The 20,923-nt window shown below is 37.0% G+C and overlaps 2 protein-coding genes and 2 long non-coding RNA genes across 6 annotated transcripts; 1 reads left to right on the top strand and 3 right to left on the bottom strand.

Moving 5' to 3' along the window:
- Positions 1-2,573: 2,573 nt before the first annotated feature.
- LOC309496696 (immunoglobulin lambda-1 light chain-like) lies at positions 2,574-8,291 on the bottom strand. Of its 2 annotated transcripts, none has more exons than XM_082166808.1 (4): positions 8,099-8,291; positions 7,700-8,016; positions 5,950-5,983; positions 2,574-3,015 (listed from the first exon to the last, which is right to left on the bottom strand). In XM_082166808.1, exons 1-4 carry the CDS (start codon positions 8,136-8,138, stop codon positions 2,729-2,731), a joined length of 678 nt encoding a protein of 225 aa, XP_082022934.1. In that variant the 5' UTR covers positions 8,139-8,291; the 3' UTR covers positions 2,574-2,728. The 2 variants fall into 2 exon arrangements, with proteins under 2 accessions (XP_082022934.1, XP_082022933.1); XM_082166807.1 differs by lacking the exon at positions 2,574-3,015 and adding an exon at positions 4,259-4,797 and having other exon boundaries at positions 8,099-8,237.
- Positions 8,292-11,958: 3,667 nt separating this feature from the next.
- LOC309496726 lies at positions 11,959-12,749 on the bottom strand. Its single transcript, XR_014205196.1, has 2 exons — positions 12,183-12,749; positions 11,959-12,099 (listed from the first exon to the last, which is right to left on the bottom strand). It is a non-coding gene; the product is annotated as an uncharacterized lncRNA (long non-coding RNA).
- A 1,146-nt stretch (positions 12,750-13,895) lies between these two features.
- On the top strand, positions 13,896-20,419 carry arl16 (ADP-ribosylation factor-like 16). 2 transcript variants are annotated; one of them, XM_082166828.1, is made up of 5 exons: positions 13,896-14,057; positions 14,172-14,229; positions 18,427-18,543; positions 18,969-19,084; positions 19,789-20,419. In XM_082166828.1, exons 1-5 carry the CDS (start codon positions 13,996-13,998, stop codon positions 19,955-19,957), a joined length of 522 nt encoding a protein of 173 aa, XP_082022954.1. In that variant the 5' UTR covers positions 13,896-13,995; the 3' UTR covers positions 19,958-20,419. The 2 variants fall into 2 exon arrangements, with proteins under 2 accessions (XP_082022954.1, XP_082022953.1); XM_082166827.1 differs by lacking the exons at positions 13,896-14,057; positions 14,172-14,229 and adding exons at positions 17,516-17,745; positions 17,869-17,926.
- On the bottom strand, positions 15,648-16,629 carry LOC309496722. Its single transcript, XR_014205195.1, has 2 exons — positions 15,872-16,629; positions 15,648-15,788 (listed from the first exon to the last, which is right to left on the bottom strand). It is a non-coding gene; the product is annotated as an uncharacterized lncRNA (long non-coding RNA).
- Positions 20,420-20,923: the final 504 nt, after the last annotated feature.

Genomic DNA, 20,923 nt, shown 5'->3' with positions numbered 1-20,923 from the left:
ACTGTGAGTCTGGCACCAGTTTGCGAGGAAGTGAGCCGTGATCCCTCTACTCACCTGTGATACTTACCTGTCTACCGCTCTCCCACTGCGAATCTGGCACCAGTCTGTGGAGGAAGTGAGCCGTGATTCCTCTACCCACCTGTGATATCCACCTGTCTAACGCTCTCCCACTGTGAGTCTGGCACCAGTTTGTGAGGAAGTGAGCCGTGATCCCTCTACTCACCTGCGACACTTACCTGTCGAACGCCCTTTCACTGTAAGTCTGACACTCACCTGTGAAGGAAGTGATCCCCGTTCTCTCTACTCACTTGTGATACGCACCTGTCCAACGCTTTCCCACTGGGAGTCTGACACCAGTCCGTGAAGGAAGTGAGCCTTGATATCCTTACTCACCTGTGATCCTCACCTGAGATTCTCGCCGGTCCATACCCGCGGCGGTGCGGTTCCGGGTTCCTGGGAAGAAGGAGACAAGGAATTTTAGATTAGGATTTCTTAATTGCTTTTTAACCCTCTGGGGACCAAAAACGCGCCCACGCGTTTTGCTCGTTTTTTTTTTTAGCAATGAAAAATAAACACAAAATGCTCTGTTAATTTTGATCTTTCATTTTCGTGTAATACATCAATCGATCCTGTTCAGTTTCTATTTTTTTTCTGTATACTCACAATACAAATAAAGTGTTTTGCTTTTTGACAAATAAAGAAAAACTAACATGATGCTATTTCTGCCTTCTCTCTGTCAGTAAACTCCCATTTGAAACGCGTTCGAAAATTATCTATAACTCCGCGAAAATTCAGTCAAACAGGCAAACAGACCCACGGGCATAAAGCTTGAGATCGCAGCTTTTAAATGAAGTAATTTATATAAAAAACAAATATTATCAGCTTCTGTAATCTGTATAAAAAGAGAGCGACTCCAGTCGAGCTCATTAGGAGCCATTCAAAAGTAATGTGACCACTCCCCGGAGAGCGCGTGCTATTCAAACGCAAATTCTGAGAACCATTTCAGTCTGTGAAACGCCCCCACATCAGCTGTAAACAAAGAGGCATAATATAGCCTACCTTATGGAGAAAATTTTCCGTGCTGATATGAGGAGCAGATCCCGCTGAGGAGTGAGGTAGGCTAAGTTATCCTTTCTCAAGTGTTAATGTGGAATAACGTTATGGAATAACGTTGTAGGCTTATGTAAACAAAAAGATGAATCGCGTTTCTATAATATGAATCGCGCGTCTATTTGTAAAGAGTGTTTAGCCTAAATATGAATCGCGCGTCTGTGTGTGAAAGAATAAACTGCTTTTACAGTTACAGTTACTGCGTTACAGTCAGGCGAAGTATGAAAGACAACATTTTGTTGACTAGATTTGGGTACAGTTTTTACTGTAGAATATACTGTCACATCAAATAAGCTTTTCTGAATATATATAAAATACTATTTTGTCAAAAATAAAGTCATATACTAAGATGTTCCAATGTTGGCTATATTCAAACTAATGAATACATATGATAAAATGTAGGCCTATAATCTTTTTTTTTTTTTTTACAAAGAAAGAGTACTTTTTTGCAGAAATATTGCTGAAATTGTAATTATTGTTGTAATTGTAACCTTTTTAATAAAATAGCAAAACATATTTACAAGATAGATGTAAGCAAAATCTTAAATGGTCAATATAAGTCTTCTTCAAAATATATATTTTGTCTTTGCATTGTGGCTCAGTCAGTGTCACACCTGAATGAATGGCTAATTATGCAGAGTCATTATGCAGAGTGGGTGGGACTAAGGTGTAAACTACTCCTCCCCCTCGCATATTGGCTTTCCAAGCAAAACCTGTTTTACACCATTTAAATCAATGTATTTTTTTTTGTGAACGATAAAGCAAGACTATTTTCACATAATTTTGAAGCTAGAACTGAAAGGGACAACATCCATTAGTCAAAAGTCTTGTGGGCACATATTTTGTATGAGTTTTGTGGTCTTATTTCAGCAACTTTCATTTTTATTTTTTTAAATAACCACGCATAAACATTATTCTCTTAAAAATACAAACATCTACATACATGTTGCTCGCATATTATGGTAGGCCTGTTTGTGCTATATAGAGTGAATTTACACCTTTGCCATTAACATGTTTATAAATAACTGAAAAAAGCACAAATGTCAGAGCATGTCAGAACATCTCAAGGGCCCCAAAAACAGCTTGGTCCCCAGAGGGTTAATAGAAAATAAAGTTGCCATTCCTTTTACTCCTGCCTCTTGCCTCCTCCTTGATACGCTCCTCTGGGTGACAGTGGTTTAGGGGTGAGCGCAGTCTGGCTTGGCCCACCCCGACCTGTGACAATAGCATTGATTAGATATCACAAAATCCTGTTAATTATAATGTGGTTTTGTGCATATGAAATATATTTCTCTGTGATCTGTGCAGCCGGTGACTTCTTAACAGACTAAGTTTGTGTGTTTCAGTTCTGAAAGAGCTCAGAGGAACATCATGATTTACATAAAGCTGAAATGATGAGGCACATTGTGCAGGTGTATCCTGAGAGAGAGTCATGCATGTCTATGAAAGAAAATGCAAACAAATGCATTGCCAAAGATCTTTAATTGCAGAACCAAAACCAAAAATTTAAGTATATACTCGTGTTAAGTCTCAGATATGGCATCATACAATTCAAATAATATGAAAAGAAATAAAGAAGAAGAAAAAAAACATCTGTTATTTTCATTCAGACAATATTTCAATAACACTGTGAGTTTTTGATACTTTTCTTAGTGAATTTTGAGCCCACTGACACTTGACATGAGAAATCCACATTATCGGTCCAGTCCGAGGAGTCGATGGTCAGAGAGCTGCTCATTTTGAAGGTTTTGTCTTGTTGTTTCTCAGTAGCACTGCTCCAAACTCCATCTGTAACAGAGCGTCCATTGACTGTCCAGCTGACATGAACCAGAGCTACAGAAATATCCTCAGCCAGACACACAAGTGTAGCTTTACTCTCCTTCAGAGCCTCAGGGGGTGAGGGACCTGGATAATAAATAGTCCAAAAAAGGCCCAAAAAAGGTTGAGGACCACTGGTATAGAATTATAGGCTTCAACCATGTAATTTTGGTGATCAAAGATGAGTTTTTAGGGATACAGTTATTGACTACAGGGGGACTTTAAACACATATTTTAGGACAATTTTACAAATACAAAGGCTATGTGTGATTACTTACCTGATATGTTATATGATTGGTGGATGCCATACTATCTGACTTTGAAAATGTTTTTGCTTGTATTTAAATTAGTCTTTGTGTACATGCAAGCTTTATACGCTCATGAAGGCTTGTGTGCCAAAATGTGTTGGTGTATAACAGTAGTATTTTCTTATTAAAATAATTCATACAACTATAAAACGCAAGTAACAAATGCAAGTTTAATGTTTTACAAAAAAGCATCTGATGTTCTGAAATAATCAAAATCTGAAACTTAGAAACAGTGAGAGCCAAAAAGCTCAAAAAAAATAAAATAAATAAATAAATCACTAAATACTATATTTTTAAAGCACTGAATTTTGCTTTGTTTTGTATGTGATTTTTTTCATTTTTTTTTCCATTTTGAATTCATTTTATTGCTCCTTCATTATTGTTCATGTACAGATGAAGATCCCCTGATCATTTGCTGTTAATGCTCTTGTCTGGTTGAATGAACAGATAAAAAGAGACAGAGAAACTGCTGATTTGCATAGAGCTGATTATAACAGCAGGTGTTTCCTGTGTGTCAGAATCAACTTCCTGTCCTGAAGAAAATCTCCACAGCTCACTGCATCTGCTAGAAGACACACTTCAGCATGAACTTTACAATCCAGATTCACATGATGTCGGATCACATGAATGTCAGGCCATCAGGAGCATTTTGTTTCTCATAGTTTAGATCGTAACTTTACTGTATCAAATAATAGTCATTTTTCATTTGTCATTGAGTCACTCTTCATTATCAGTCATGTGATCGTCTCCATATTCAGACGACATTCATCTCTGCTGTGCTCTGAACAAATGATATTTACTAGCAGTAACACTCGTTTAATTAGCTCTTTCCTCTGAAGATCTGAGGTTTCATATATTTTAAAACTGAAGACATGGTTTATTTGAGTATTTACACAATGATATTACTAAGAAATTATTCATTCTTCCATTGATCGTAGAAGTGAAAACTGACTTAGTAAAGAAGTAGTAAATACATTTTGAATGGTTACTATTTCATTTCTCTACAAAATCAAGAAGAAAACTGTTTGTTCAACATGCGGTTTATTAAACAGGTTGTAAATCATCTTACATCATTAAAGCCAGAATATTGTCTGCAGAAAATGACACAGTTCAGGCTACTAAGTTACATTCTTGAACTATTTTTAATATATATTCATGATTTCTATTCCACTACGTCAGAAGACATTATCACTCGCTATCATAATCCCTCAAACAACACATCAGATCCTCTGAGTTTAGTCGCTGCATTCAGATTTCTTGATGCTTGTGCTGGTGATTTTTGAGGCAACAGACGCTTCACATGTCAGATCTTGGTCTTTGTCCCACTCTGAGCTCTCAATGGTTAAATAACTGCTCATCTTGAATTTCTGATCCGGCTGCTGTTCAGCAGAGCCGGTGAAGACGCCTGTAGTAACAGAGTTCCCGTTCACAAGCCAGCGCACATCAGCAAAAGCCACAGACATGTGATTGATCAGACACACCAGAGTGACTTTACTGGAGCTGATCAGATCTTCTCTGGATGGACGGAGGATGTTCAGCACAGGAGGAGCAACATCAGCATCTGCATCGGCATCAACACAAATCACCATTAACATGGACAAACATCTGCATCAGCATCAACACAAATCACCATTAACATGGACAAACATCTGCATCGGCATCAACACAAATCACCATTAACATGGACAAACATCTGCATCAGCATCAACACAAATCACCATTAACATGGACAAACATCTGCATCAGCATCAACACAAATCACCATTAACATGGACAAACATCTGCATCTCAGACACACATCTGACATATTGAACTCTGACTACATTTAAACTTCGAAAATTTCATACATCACCATGTCAACAATTAATCTTTTCTCACATCATTAAATAAATAATTAACATCATAATAAATTTTTTAAAACATGCCTCTCAATGTCTTTATTGAATTGCAACACAAAAGTCAGATAGTGCATGTATGTGGGTAGTTGGTTGGATTGTTATTTTCTACATCGAGATTTTAGGTTGAAATGTACATGAATTTATACACAGTGTATATTGTAGATGCTGACACTATATTTTCTACCATTTTTAATAATCTTCATGCCTTCACTAGCTCATTTTCAACTGTCCTACAGCGTGACATAAAGGTACAAATTGAGTAATATGACTAGTTAATAAAAGTTTAATGTATAATAATTATATATATACTGTATATATATATATATAGGAGGTTTATATATATATATATATATATATATATATATATATATATAAACATTTAGCAACACAGTTTTAGATGTAATACAGCACGTCACACCGCAGGTCCACTTCTCATGTGTTGTTTCACAGATACTGTACATTATTAGTTCAATGAGGATTTTTAAAAATACATCAAATTAAACACAAAGTAGATGCTTGTTCTTAAATCACAACATGAAAAAGTATGTTCTATAATAATCATTATTATTATTAATTGAATATAAAATACAACCAGATAAAACCACAGATGAAAGTTAAAGCTGCAGTGAAAGTCTTGTCAGTGTATTTCAGGACTGTTCACTGGAGGTGTTTGATAAAACTGTCTCTGACTGAATTCACACATTTAACTAAATTAACTACAATAATGAGTTTATATTTCTATAATAAAGTTTAGGCTATATTTAATACAGTAAAAATATTGAAAATATTGAAACTACAGTGTAAAGATCACTTACCAGTCACAATGAGTTTTGTTCCTTGTCCGAATACCACAGTGACACATTTCATATGTTCAGTCGTACAAAAACCTCCTCAGTCTGTGAAGAGACACAAACAGAAGTGAAACACTCACTCAACCTCGGCTGACTGTGTCCTTTACACATTTATTTCATGGAGAAATGTTTCAGATTCAAACACAAACACATTTATGTTGCTGTTTTAGTCTTCATATTTGCTGTATTTGACGGCTGTGTATTTGTGGCACGTGTTCAGCTACAGGATCACACCACAGGAATAAGTCCTGCAGAGATGCTGTTGGGACGTAAACTGCGTTCCACTCTTGATCCATTGCATCCAGACTTGCAACAGAAGGTACGAGACAAACAAAGTAAATAAAAGCAGTATCATGACAACAAATGGCAAGTTAGGAGTTTTCAAGTTGGTGATGCTGTTTTGACAAGGAACTTTAGTTATGGACCCAAGTGGACTCCTGGGTTCATTGCCAAGGTGACGGTCCCTCTCTCGTACCCGGTCATGCTCACAGCTGGCAATATAGTGTGTAGACACGTGACGTGGATCAAATTCTCTCTCAGGAGGAGGAGAGTTCAGACTCAAGAGACTGTGTGGGGATGTTTCCTTGGACAGTGTGTACAACAATACATAGTCCTGATTCGCTCAGCATTCACACTGTCATTTTTAACACTGGCACTAAAGATACAAAGAAAATAAAAAAGAAAGTATGACACTCGATGGAACGATGGAACTTGTCGAACATCCAAAACAATGCTGTGTTCTGCGCTAAATTCAAAGTCAACCACAACTCTCTTCATTAAAGCTCTTCAAGTGATTAAGTGTCGTGATGTCAAGAAACAAGTTCATAAGCAACTGTTTTTATGCAGTTTTTTTAGCATGAGGAATTTCTAGCTTTAAGACACGAGATAAAGTTTTTGTGCGTCATCATTCATTCTTTGCTTTGTTATTATTGTTCATTTGTAGATGAGATTGCATGATTATTTGTAGCCAAAGATGAGAGTAATCTGTTGTGAACACTGAGTGAATTCACTTTGGGAAGGAGAAGCCGTTTCAAACGAAAGTGAACAACTGAATCCATCACATACTGTAAGTCTGTTAGTGAAGGGAACATGCTATGGTCACTTCAAGAAAGTGTGTCTTTACACCTGAGGACCAGAGATGAGAAACTGCTGTAGCTTCAGAAGACCTGGAATACAGAACATTCACGAGTTTGTGTGCCCATATAATCTTAGCGTAAGTGGTAAACGGATTTGGCTTGCTGTCCGCTATAGAGGGACTCAGATCGCCCCCTATTACACAGGCCAAATATGGTAGAAAAGGAGGAGAAGGAGAGGAGGAGGAGGAGGAGAAGAAGAGGAGGAGGAGGAGGAGGAGAAGGAGAGGAGGAGGAGGAGGAGGAGGAGGAGGAGGAGGAGGAGGAGGGGGGATGCCGAAAGAACTAACCTTGAGAAATGGTAAGAGGCTGGATTTATATCTTGGTATTAATTAGAAGATTAGATCGGTGCACTCCTCCCGAAATTACGTTAATAAACTTCACATATTGATGAAAATTGATAAACATATTTTTCTAAAATAATTACTTACAGGACAGAATATAAAAGTTTTATTTATTAAATGAGGTTAATCATCATGGATCTGAGAAGTGAAGTAGTGCTCTTATCATCTGCTGTCTAAAAGCAGAAGAGAGTCTGAGCAGTGAGGAGGTTTTTGTCATGGTGTGAATCACTGTGATACGTCCTCACTAGCAGAGACGTCATATGTGTGACAGTAATACACTGCAGAATCACCAACATCCACATTATTGATGATCAGACTATAATCTGATTTAGATGAATGTGTTGATGTGAATTTAGGAGCAGAGAAACCAGATCCATATGTAACTGAGCTCCAGTCATGATAAAATCTTAACACATATCGAGTAACTCCTCCTGGAGTCTGTTTGTACCATCTAGCACCAGAATCAATCCCCAGATTACAGTCCAGTTTAGCTGTTTCTCCTTTATTGACTGTGATTAATGGACTCTGAGTCACTACAGTCACTCCACTGACACCTGCAGAATAAACACAACCTTTATATGAGATTGTGTGTCAAAACACTTTAAAAATCTGACATCAGAAATGAGGAAAACTTACAGGTCAGAAGAGTAAAGAAAGCACAGAATATCGTGATCATCTTGTGATTTGGTCCGTGTGACGTGTAAAGATGCGCAGTGCTGTAGAATAATGCTGAGATGATCAGAGAGAGAAACTTTAAGACAGTCAAGATCTCTGAGAGGGAGGAGCCACTGAAAGACCCGCCCACCTCGTACAATAGACACGCCTACATCATACAAAAGACACGCCCACATCATGCAATAGACACGCCCACGTTGTACAATAGACACACCCACATAATACAATAGACATGCCACATCTGACAAACTACACATGAGCTTCTCACTTCTTCACTGAGGAAAATGTGTTAAAGTTTTTCTCAATCGATTTGACATCGATCTGAACACTTTATAGTTGTCCTAAACAGATTATAAGTTTGTCATATTCTCAATTACACATAGCATGATTTCAATTGGCCCCAAACTAGAAGGCCAATCTGATTTAATCTGGTTAACAATTCACACATCACTGGAAAAAAATGTACACAGCTATCACAATTGCATTAATGATAAAAACTATTTTCAGAAGTAACAAACATTGTTATGCAAATGAAATAATAAGAATAAGCATGAGGAAGGAGGAAAGAAAGAGGTGTAAGAGTGGAAGAGAGTTGAGGAATGGGAGAGGAAGAGTGAAACATGTAGAAAGAGATGAAGAGGAGAGGAGGAGAGAGTTTAAGAAAAGGAGAGGGAGAAGAGATGGGTGAAGTGGAAAGAAGAAGAGGAGAAATTGTACAAAGACAAAAGGAAGGGATGAGAGATGAGTGAAGAGACGTAGAAGGTACAGACTTTCAAATGAAATGGAAAATCATCCTAATTGACCATGTAATAAATAAATCTTCTTGAGAGAAGCTGAAACAGATCCAAAGTGTTACTCAGACATTCCACTTTCATGAGTATTTTACAGTTTTTTTTATTCGCTTTGGTACTATTTTCACAAGTTAGGTGTACATTTTCAAAACTCTTAGTGCTAATATCACAACAGATCATCAAAAGTGCACTTTTTTCAAACATTTCATCATGTTTTCAATTGTGTTAGTACAATACTCAAAATCACTAAGTATCCTTTTCACAACACAACATAAGTGTTTCATCTACATAAATGTTTCATTCACAGTCACTGCCTTTCATAAAGCTCTTACTATCAAACTTTTGATTTGCATCTCTTCTTGTTCAGTTTAATACATTTGTCTATTATTTAATTATTTAATAATCAATGAATCATTTGGTACATCTATAGATTTCTATAGATATTGATTCAATACACAGTTTCTATAGAACTTGTTTGCAATTTCTGATATGGATAACCAAATGTAATGAATTCTTTTTACATAAGTGATTTATAGATAATAACCACCACGATGTTCAAAGTGTGTGCACATGCATGTGTGTGTCTGTGTGTGTGTGTGTGTGTGTGTGTGTGTGTGTGTGTGAGAGAGAGAGAGAGAGAGAGAGAGAGAGAGAGAGAGAGAGAGAGAAAGATACAGAGAAATTTGCCATTTGTAAATACTGTAAAGCAGAATAGAGTATAAGAGGAAACAGTCAATGACTGTAAAACATCAGATTGATCAGAGATGCATCAGTAGAAGGGAGACAGACGGCATCAAATACAGCCTTTTACATTACAGTATGTATTCCATGTGATGCTGTAAACATGGTAGAGACATGGTTGTTACATTACTGTAACTCACCCGTCACCTGTAAAGGTCCACTACAGTATATTCAGTCAAATAGTCAAAATCATTTACTGTATTCATTGCCAGCAAACTCTGTTCAGCACAGAACCTCATGGCTGTACTTCATCACAGCTTTTGATAAGACACTGGATATATACTATTACAAACATTATGGATTCAGTTACATAAGTTAGGTTATGCACGTGTATTTTCTAATCTGGCATAGCCTGTATTACTGTAGTTATTTCAGCAACAACTGTGATTTGAAACATGTATCTTGCATTGTTTGCTGTTGAATGAACTGATTGTTAAAAGTACTAAATTGAAAGAAGATCATACTGTTGTGTTTCTGTGATTAAACCAAATGTTCTCATTACATATTACAATAATCTTGTGTTTGAAACGATGATTATGTGGACTGAAATGAGTATAACTGTAATGAAAGCATGAGATCAGGTTTTGAAAGAATGTCTTGCTGTGATAGAAGTGTGATCAGTTTGGATTTTTGTACTAAGAGTTTTGAAAATGTACACTTTACTTGTGAAAATAGTACCAAAGCGAATAAAAAAAAAAAAACGGTACTATACTAGATAGTGTACATTTGTAGTTTTGAGAAAGACTCAGAGGAGAAAGTTCTGTAAATGTCCAAACATTATTCAGAATTTAAGTTCAAGAACACTAAGGATGACCAAGTGTGTTTTGAATGGAATAAAAGCAAGTCATTTTTAAACAACACCATCAACCACAACAGAAGAGTCCTGTGAAGATGTTGAGGCAGAAGAACCATGGATGATAATAATGCATGATTAGAATATATTCTGTATGAAATTCTCTGTCCAGATGTAAATCAGAGCCGTGATCAATAAAGTTGAGTGATCGCAGTTCTGTACAACAGCAAACATCAGCCTGCCTGACAGACATTTCTGGCTGGATGAAGGACCACCACCTTCAACTAAACCTTGTGAAGACAGAGCTACTCGTGGTCCCGGCCAACCCAACACTTCATCACAACTTCACCATTCAGCTATAGGCTCGTCATCCACAACTCTATCAAGGTCAGCCAGGAACCTTGGTGTGGTAATTGATGATCAATTGAACTTTACAGACCACATTGCTAGAACTGCCCGGTCATGTAGATTTGCCTTGTACAACATCAGGAGGATCAGGCCCTTCCTATCAGAACATGCAAGACAACTCCTTGTCCAAGCGCTAGTTTTATCCAGACTGGACTATTGTAATGCTCTCCTGGCTGGTCTTCCAGCTTGCACTATCTGCAACTGATCCAAAATTCTGCAGCCAGAGTGGTCTTTAACAAGCTGAAGAGAGCACACGTCACTCCTCTCCTCACTAAAGTGCACTGGTTGCCGGTTGCTGCTCGCATCAAATTCAAGTCACTGAAGTTTGCCTACAGAACAACCACTGGTTCTGCTCCCTTTTACTTTAACTCTTTACTTCAGACTTATGTGCCATCCAGGAACTTGCGCTCTGCAAGTGAACGACGTCTTGTGGTGCCATCTCAAAGAGGCACTAAATCTCTTTCTCGGACCTTTACCATGACTGTTCCCTGCTGGTGGAATGATCTGCCTAACGAGTCCATGGCCACTTTCAAGAAACGGCTGAAGACACTTCTTTTTCGACAGCACTTGATCCAGTAATACTAACGCTTTCTCTACTACTCTATTCTATTCTGTTCTAAAAAAATAAAATAAATAAAGAATTACTGCATTAGATTAAACTGAGAAGGGTCATAGCACTTGCATATTGTTGTCCTATTGTTAGTTTAACTGTTTCTATTGTTCTCATTTGTAAGTCGCTTTGGATAAAAGCGTCTGCTAAATGAATAAATGTAAATGTAATGTAACTGTAAACTGTAAAAACTGGCCAATATTGAACTCAAGAACAAGTGAGACGTGTGTAAAAGCAGAAGTGAATGTGAGCAGTGAGGAGGTTTTTGTCATGTTGTGAATCACTGTGATACGAACTCTTTAGCAGTGTCATCCCATGTGTGACAGTAATACACTGCAGAATCACCAACATCCACATTACTGATGATCAGACTATAGTCAATCTTTGACTGAGCTCTAGGTGTGAAGCGGCTGGATGTAAAACCATGACCATATACATGGAGATTTGTATGAATGATGGAATCTCAACACATACTGAGGAGCTTCATTTGGACTCTGTTTATACCAGCGGACATATTGAACATCATCCTTTTCAACGTTACAATCCATAGTCACAGATTTGCCTTTTTGTTCTGTCAGCACAGAGGGTTTCTGTGTGACCACTTTCACAGATCTGACACCTGTGAAATTATAATCAATACAATTAATTTCATCAACTTTGACACCCCTGAGAGAACAACATGTTTGTAGTGAAATAACTTACATGACAGAAGAGTGAGGAGAGTGAAGTAGAAAATGATCAGCATCTTCCCTGTGAAGCAGTTTGAGTTTAGTGGAGAGATGAAGAGAATAAGAGAGACTGAGAGACTCATATATGAGGAAGAGAAACTCTGAAAGAGTGACGATCACTGGAGTTCAGCCAATCATTTCATCCAGAAACTGCTTTAATATTCTCAGTTTCTTGAACTTCGCATATGGAAAAAAACAAACAGAGAAAACACAATTTACATCCAGCTGTAAATGTGAGTCATTTTGAAGAAGCTTCGAACTAAAGGACAGAATAAAACACATGTAAAGGAAGATCAGGTTCGCCTAATAGTTAAAGGGTTCATGATATTGACTTGAGGTTCACTTATAATGTTAATAAAGGTTGTTTTTTTTGCACAAAAATGTAGAAAAACGGTGATCTTCAACCTTCACTCTGACCCTCTGTCTGAAATGGTCAGTTTTTAAGGGGCGGCTCCTGTAAGGCTTGTCAGTAAACGGCCACTGTTATGATTGGCTAAAGTCATTGTGTCGGAAACAGTATCAACGCCCACTCACTATTACATGATGTGACATTATATAAAACCGTCATTAACAGACAAAGCATTATGAAATCGTTTACTTACGGTCAGATTCAACACAGCTGCTGCTTCATCTTTCAACAAAAGTTTCTTTGTGAACTCTCCATTACACTCTGCCTCGTTTACAAAACAAAACGCTCCGAACAAACATATAATCCTTCATCACACCCAGGACGCCATTAAAATGAACCATCCGGTTGTTTCCAGGTTTCCAGCTCCACCCCTTTGAGACATTTAACGCAAAACTGGATTAAAATATTATTTTTATTTCCAAAATGATAATAACATAATGATAAATATGCAAACCCTTGTGAAAAAGAAGCATGCTGTACTTTTAGGAGTTCTTATTAAATAAACAATATACTTGTAGATTACATTGTGAACGGAATCTAATGTTTTCTCACACTTAAATGTGAATTGCAATTCAATGAAAATGTATTTTAGTTAAAATGCAAATATTAAATCCAATTATTTAATTTAAGAGTGTTTTTGACACACAGTAGTGCATCCTTAAGTACTTTCTTCTATTGTCTCTGAAATATGGTTAAAGTGTCCTGCTGAATGTACTGACAAGCATAGCAGACTAAAATATATTTTTAATGCAATTTTATGAATCATGTATGTCATATATTTAAACATACATGTAATTACTCATTTGTAATTATCTGAGTTGCAATTTAAAACATTTAAAACACTATAGTTAAAGTAAGCTATTTTACATGTGCCAACACATCAAAATAAGTGTAGGCTACTACTTTTAAGCACGATATATTTTTTAAACATAACGATTCAATATGTACTTTTAAAGTCAAACTTTTAATTTAGTATACTTTTTTAAAACTCTATTTAAATGTGTTAAGAAATATAGTCATGAAAGTGACCCTTTTCCGTTAATATTTTATACTAAATATTTTATATTTTATATAAAAAATATACTTTTATGACTTGAAGTACACTACAAATGTACATTTAGTACAACAAAACACTGCTCTTTCACAATGGATATATGGGTTTGGAGAGCAATTCTGCTACAGCTCACCAGAGGGCGCGATGAATCCTCACAAATAATCATACAGGAAACATGGAGACTTTTATTTTGTAAAATAGCATCGTTGCCGTGGCGACACAGGAAATCTCTACATGTAATGCTTGTATGTGTAGAACAGAAATCTTTAAAACAGCGCTATTATTCTGAGACAGAAACTGTGAGCAGACTGAGTGGTCGAGGCGATGTGCTTATTGCTCGGTGCAACTGGAGTTGGAAAAACGCTTTTACTGAAACGACTACAGAATATCCTTTACCAGCTGTTTACACAAGACAGACTGCCTTCCTAAATATATAATAGTGTCTTATTATAATTTCTCACCCACTGTCATTGAATATGACTCCTTCATCTGGACTAACAGTTGTGTCAGATGGACGCGCATGCGCATTTGGGAGAAGCGCCCGTCACTCTTCCCACGGTGAGCTTCTCCTCTTCACACTAATGCTGTTCAGCTAGCACAAAAAAAATGACAAAGGTGCTTCGTTAGCAACATTGATTGGAGACTAGGCCAGGATGGGGCGGGTGTCTGACTAAAACAATACCTAGCTGCTAACGTTAAGTTACACCATACGTTTTAAATGGGTAATATAATTTGACATGTGATAAATAACATGTAATAATATTGGCATAAGTCATATGTGATCAAACACATTTGCATACAGACAGACTACAAAATTTAAGAAAAGAGATAAGCAACTTTTCTATGGCTCGTCATCCACAACTCTATCAAGGTCAGCCAGGAACCTTGGTGTGGTAATTGATGATCAATTGAACTTCACAGATCACATTGCTAGAACTGCCCGGTCATGTAGATTTGCCTTGTACAACATCAGGAGGATCAGGCCCTTCCTATCAGAACTAGACAACTCCTTGTCCAAGCGCTAGTTTTATCCAGACTGGACTATTGTAATGCTCTCCTGGCTGGTCTTCCAGCTTGCACTATCTGCAACTGATCCAAAATTCTGCAGCCAGAGTGGTCTTTAACAAGCTGAAGAGAGCACACGTCACTCCTCTCCTCACTAAAGTGCACTGGTTGCCGGTTGCTGCTCGCATTAAATTCAAGTCACTGAAGTTTGCCTACAGAACAACCACTGGTTCTGCTCCCTTTTACTTTAACTCTTTACTTCAGACTTATGTGCCATCCAGGAACTTGCGCTCTGCAAGTGAACGACGTCTTGTGGTGCCATCTCAAAGAGGCACTAAATCTCTTTCTCGGACCTTTACCATGACTGTTCCCTGCTGGTGGAATGATCTGCCTAACGAGTCCATGGCCACTTTCAAGAAACGGCTGAAGACACTTCTTTTTCGACAGCACTTGATCCAGTAATACTAACACTTTCTCTACTACTCTATTCTATTCTGTTCTAAAAAAATAAAATAAATAAAGAATTACTGCATTAGATTAAACTGAGAAGGGTCATAGCACTTGCATATTGTTGTCCTATTGTTAGTTTAACTGTTTCTATTGTTCTCATTTGTAAGTCGCTTTGGATAAAAGCGTCTGCTAAATGAATAAATGTAAATGTAATGTAACTGTAAACTGTAAAAACTGGCCAATATTGAACTCAAGAACAAGTGAGACGTGTGTAAAAGCAGAAGTGAATGTGAGCAGTGAGGAGGTTTTTGTCATGTTGTGAATCACTGTGATACGAACTCTTTAGCAGTGTCATCCCATGTGTGACAGTAATACACTGCAGAATCACCAACATCCACATTACTGATGATCAGACTATAGTCAATCTTTGACTGAGCTCTAGGTGTGAAGCGGCTGGATGTAAAACCATGACCATATACATGGAGATTTGTATGAATGATGGAATCTCAACACATACTGAGGAGCTTCATTTGGACTCTGTTTATACCAGCGGACATATTGAACATCATCCTTTTCAACGTTACAATCCATAGTCACAGATTTGCCTTTTTGTTCTGTCAGCACAGAGGGTTTCTGTGTGACCACTTTCACAGATCTGACACCTGTGAAATTATAATCAATACAATTAATTTCATCAACTTTGACACCCCTGAGAGAACAACATGTTTGTAGTGAAATAACTTACATGACAGAAGAGTGAGGAGAGTGAAGTAGAAAATGATCAGCATCTTCCCTGTGAAGCAGTTTGAGTTTAGTGGAGAGATGAAGAGAATAAGAGAGACTGAGAGACTCATATATGAGGAAGAGAAACTCTGAAAGAGTGACGATCACTGGAGTTCAGCCAATCATTTCATCCAGAAACTGCTTTAATATTCTCAGTTTCTTGAACTTCGCATATGGAAAAAAACAAACAGAGAAAACACAATTTACATCCAGCTGTAAATGTGAGTCATTTTGAAGAAGCTTCGAACTAAAGGACAGAATAAAACACATGTAAAGGAAGATCAGGTTCGCCTAATAGTTAAAGGGTTCATGATATTGACTTGAGGTTCACTTATAATGTTAATAAAGGTTGTTTTTTTTGCACAAAAATGTAGAAAAACGGTGATCTTCAACCTTCACTCTGACCCTCTGTCTGAAATGGTCAGTTTTTAAGGGGCGGCTCCTGTAAGGCTTGTCAGTAAACGGCCACTGTTATGATTGGCTAAAGTCATTGTGTCGGAAACAGTATCAACGCCCACTCACTATTACATGATGTGACATTATATAAAACCGTCATTAACAGACAAAGCATTATGAAATCGTTTACTTACGGTCAGATCCAACACAGCTGCTGCTTCATCTTTCAACAAAAGTTTCTTTGTGAACTCTCCATTACACTCTGCCTCGTTTACAAAACAAAACGCTCCGAACAAACATATAATCCTTCATCACACCCAGGACGCCATTAAAATGAACCATCCGGTTGTTTCCAGGTTTCCAGCTCCACCCCTTTGAGACATTTAACGCAAAACTGGATTAAAATATTATTTTTATTTCCAAAATGATAATAACATAATGATAAATATGCAAACCCTTGTGAAAAAGAAGCATGCTGTACTTTTAGGAGTTCTTATTAAATAAACAATATACTTGTAGATTACATTGTGAACGGAATCTAATGTTTTCTCACACTTAAATGTGAATTGCAATTCAATGAAAATGTATTTTAGTTAAAATGCAAATATTAAATCCAATTATTTAATTTAAGAGTGTTTTTGACACACAGTAGTGCATCCTTAAGTACTTTCTTCTATTGTCTCTGAAATATGGTTAAAGTGTCCTGCTGAATGTACTGACAAGCATAGCAGACTAAAATATATTTTTAATGCAATTTTATGAATCATGTATGTCATATATTTAAACATACATGTAATTACTCATTTGTAATTATCTGAGTTGCAATTTAAAACATTTAAAACACTATAGTTAAAGTAAGCTATTTTACATGTGCCAACACATCAAAATAAGTGTAGGCTACTACTTTTAAGCACGATATATTTTTTAAACATAACGATTCAATATGTACTTTTAAAGTCAAACTTTTAATTTAGTATACTTTTTTAAAACTCTATTTAAATGTGTTAAGAAATATAGTCATGAAAGTGACCCTTTTCCGTTAATATTTTATACTAAATATTTTATATTTTATATAAAAAATATACTTTTATGACTTGAAGTACACTACAAATGTACATTTAGTACAATAACACACTGCTCTTTCACAATGGATATATGGGTTTGGAGAGCAATTCTGCTACAGCTCACCAGAGGGCGCGATGAATCCTCAAAAATAATCATACAGGAAACATGGAGACTTTTATTTTGTAAATAGCATCGTTGCCGTGGCGACACAGGAAATCTCTCCATGTAATGCTTGTATGTGTAGAACAGAAATCTTTAAAACAGCGCTATTATTCTGAGACAGAAACTGTGAGCAGACTGAGTGGTCGAGGCGATGTGTTTATTGCTCGGTGCAACTGGAGTTGGAAAAACGCTTTTACTGAAACGACTACAGAATATCCTTTACCAGCTGTTTACATAAGACAGACTGTCTGCCTTCCTAAATATATAGGCTAATAGTTTCTTATTATAATTTCTCACTCACTGTCAATGAATATGACTCCTTCATCTGGACTAACAGTTGTGTCAGATGGACGCGCATGCGGATTTGGGAGAAGCGCCCGTCACTCTTCCCACGGTGAGCTTCTCCTCTTCACACTAATGCTGTTCAGCTAGTAAAATAAAGCTTTCTGTAATATTTTAAACGCAATATAAAGCAAACAGTGGGTTTCAGTGTTTAAGTCAATTAAACTAAATACGATCTAAAACTAAAGTAGCCCAATACAAAAGTTGGGAAAACATTGGAAATGAAGATTATGTTTGACTTTTTCTTCTTCTTTTTTGTTTCTTTGTTTAATAGTTTCTTTAAATCACAATAAAGTCTGTTTGATAATGCATTAGAGTAATATATATATATATATATATATATATATATGTATATGTGTATCTACAAAAATAATAATTACAAAATACTAGCTTTTATTTTTATTTATATATGTTGGAAATAAGTTGGGTGGGGACTGGTCAAAAAAGTGATTAAAAAAAAACTGTTTTGTGTGTGTGTGTGTGTGTGTGTGTGTGTGTGTGTGTGTGTGTGTGTGTGTGTGTGTGTGAAATACCTTTTTTTTTTTTTTCTAGGTCGGCACCAACCTCACAGACCTCATATGTCGGAGGAAGAAAATAACAGTTCGAGAGCTGGGAGGCTGTATGGGGCCCATTTGGCCAAAATACTACTTAGATTGCACATCCGTTATAGTGAGTATCAACAAGTCAAGAAATAAGTGAACGAGAAAGAAATAAGTTTACATATATAATAGTACAGAAGCCAAAATAGAGGTTTAAGGTTTGATTCGCTTAACATTTTTGGTCACTACTTAATTCCCATATATCCATATGTGTTGTGAGTTATGAATTTACTAGTATATAAAAATGTGAAAAACAGACTGTCATATTGAAGAATGAAGTGTGTTCAAACATTTGACTGGTAGTGAATATCTCAGTAACTCAGATGGCAGAAGGTAATGGCTTTGCTCGTAGAATCCCTCGATTATCAACCACTGGATGTGAAGATTGTTGGCAGGTTTTGTCTTGAGAGTCCTGGAGAGAGACTGTATGTACATTTACAGTATGATCATGTTGTCCATCACTATTGCTATGCATTTGTTCTTTATGCCTTGTAGTTTGTGGTGGACTGTGGCAACATTGGCCAGATTTCATCGTCCTGCGTCCAGCTGCTGTCTGTTCTCTCTGCGGAGCCGCTTCACGCTGCTGCTGTGCTCATACTCTTCAACAAGAGGTCAGAGGTCACACACCAGCTACGCTTACATCCAAAGTTACGACTTTAACTTGATTGGAATGTCACATAATTCACTTGCGAATAAAGCAACGTTTCCATCCCATGTGTTCAAAAGAGCAAAATCATTCATTCCTGGGAATTTGGCGTAAAATATCTCTAATAAATGGAAGTTGCTGAAATCGGCGAAGCCACTGGGACTCTTTATTCTGAGCCAGACTCTATAAACGCGGTCGTGTTAGCTTGAGTTCAGATGCCTGATGTTTGGGAACGCAATCGTGCGAGACGCTTCTGGGAAGGAATTAAAGCAAATCATTCATGACCGACTTCGGCTCAGGCATTTCAGAACGATCAAACCAACATTTGAGATGCTGTGATGCGATTGGTCTGTTGATTAGTCCAGTTATCCAATCACATCCTCTGATGAGGCAAAGTCACATTTATTCAGTAAATGTGTTTCAATTGTAGTTTATGTGCATGTCTTCTTATCAAATAAAAACTGTATGCACCTCAATTGAACGCATACTTTTTTTATGCACATTTTTAGAATTTATGTGCATCTTATAGTTTCTATCCATTGTTTTTTTTTATGAGATATCCCAAAATAGGTGGATGGAAACAGCTGCTCTCTCCCTTGTTGATTTAATTCATTCTAAGTCATGCTAAGCCTATCGCTCCTCTCTCCAGTAATACATTTCTTTCCTCAGGGATCTTCCGTGCACCATGTCTCTTGTGGAGCTGAAGTCGCTGTTCAGGATTGATGACATCATTAGAACTGCGCCTCAGTCAATCACAACACTAGAGATCAGTGGGCGCTCGGGACAGGGCCTTCAGGATGTGCTCGCCTGGCTGTTTCCAAACCGCTCTGATACATGAGAGATGTGGATGCAGAGAACTGGGGGCTAATATTATATCACAGGTCACAGTTAACATCTGATAAATGTGACGTGAAGATGTGATTGTGATTTCCAGTCATCGCAGTGCTGCTGTGTTACAGTAGCTCGACTCAGTCCCGCGCCACATGTGCAAACATTCATTTGAGGAACAACCGTGGCAAAATGTAGAGCTGGTGGTCTTTTGACGACTCTCGTGTGACTTCCTGTGCTCTGTGGGATAGTTAGTTTGAAGAGTCTCTGAGCGGCTCTTTTCCACACAATGAAAGCATATTTTCACCAGGATCCAAAGTGGTCAAAACACAACCATTAAATACTTGGATTTTTCCCTCCACTGTAAGCTCTCAAATCCCATGTGTTCCACAGAAGAAAGAAATTGTATTGGTTGGAGTCTTGAAATGTTGTGAATGCATCCTAGGATCAGTGGTGTAAATATTTAAAGTCCCCTGTAGTCAATCATTTTATCCATTTTATCACCAAAATTACATATTTAAACGTTTTTTTTTTTTTTTTTTTTGGACAAAAACACGGTTTGGAAAATAGATTCATGATGTACCATTTTATAATTGTTGTCCCTGAGTTCAATATGTGCAACCCCCTTTTTCCTGAGCATGTTATTACAATCTCATCTATTACAATCCTCTATAATTAACAGTAGATGACATCATAAAGCCTGTTTTGATCACAGATGATTGCTTTTAAATATATTATTTGGGGTTTAAACCATTTTGCCCAAAGAGACGAAAAAAATATCAGGTACAGGATCTTTAAGTATCTTTTTGGCTACTTTGTAGTTTTACTGAGTATCAAAGATATTAGCAACTTTTACTCTATACTTGACAACATTACATTTTGCATGGGCATCATTCTGCATCATTTTATTTCTGCTACAAAAGAAGCAGTATCGCCATCTACAGGACATTTAAGGTACTTTATCCTGTGTGTTTTG

Source organism: Leuciscus leuciscus (genome assembly GCF_965113295.1).
Source record: "Leuciscus leuciscus genome assembly, chromosome: 1".
Lineage (NCBI taxonomy): Eukaryota > Metazoa > Chordata > Actinopteri > Cypriniformes > Leuciscidae > Leuciscus > Leuciscus leuciscus.
This window is presented reverse-complemented; position numbering and strand designations above follow the sequence as displayed.

Bases quoted from the DNA above. Each gene is read 5' to 3' on its own strand.
- LOC309496696 (XM_082166807.1), bottom strand. From the start codon at position 8,138: ATGATCACGATATTCTGTGCTTTCTTTACTCTTCTGACCT. The intron at 8,017-8,098 runs GTAAGTTTTCCT...TTTATTCTGCAG, and splicing joins TTTCTTTACTCTTCTGACCT to GTGTCAGTGGAGTGACTGTA. The intron at 5,984-7,699 runs GTATCACAGTGA...TGTGTCACTGTG, and splicing joins ACGTCTCTGCTAGTGAGGAC to GTATTCGGACAAGGAACAAA.
- arl16 (XM_082166828.1), top strand. From the start codon at position 13,996: ATGTGCTTATTGCTCGGTGCAACTGGAGTTGGAAAAACGCTTTTACTG. The intron at 18,544-18,968 runs GTGAGTATCAAC...TATGCCTTGTAG, and splicing joins TAGATTGCACATCCGTTATA to TTTGTGGTGGACTGTGGCAA. The intron at 19,085-19,788 runs GTCAGAGGTCAC...TTCTTTCCTCAG, and splicing joins CTCATACTCTTCAACAAGAG to GGATCTTCCGTGCACCATGT.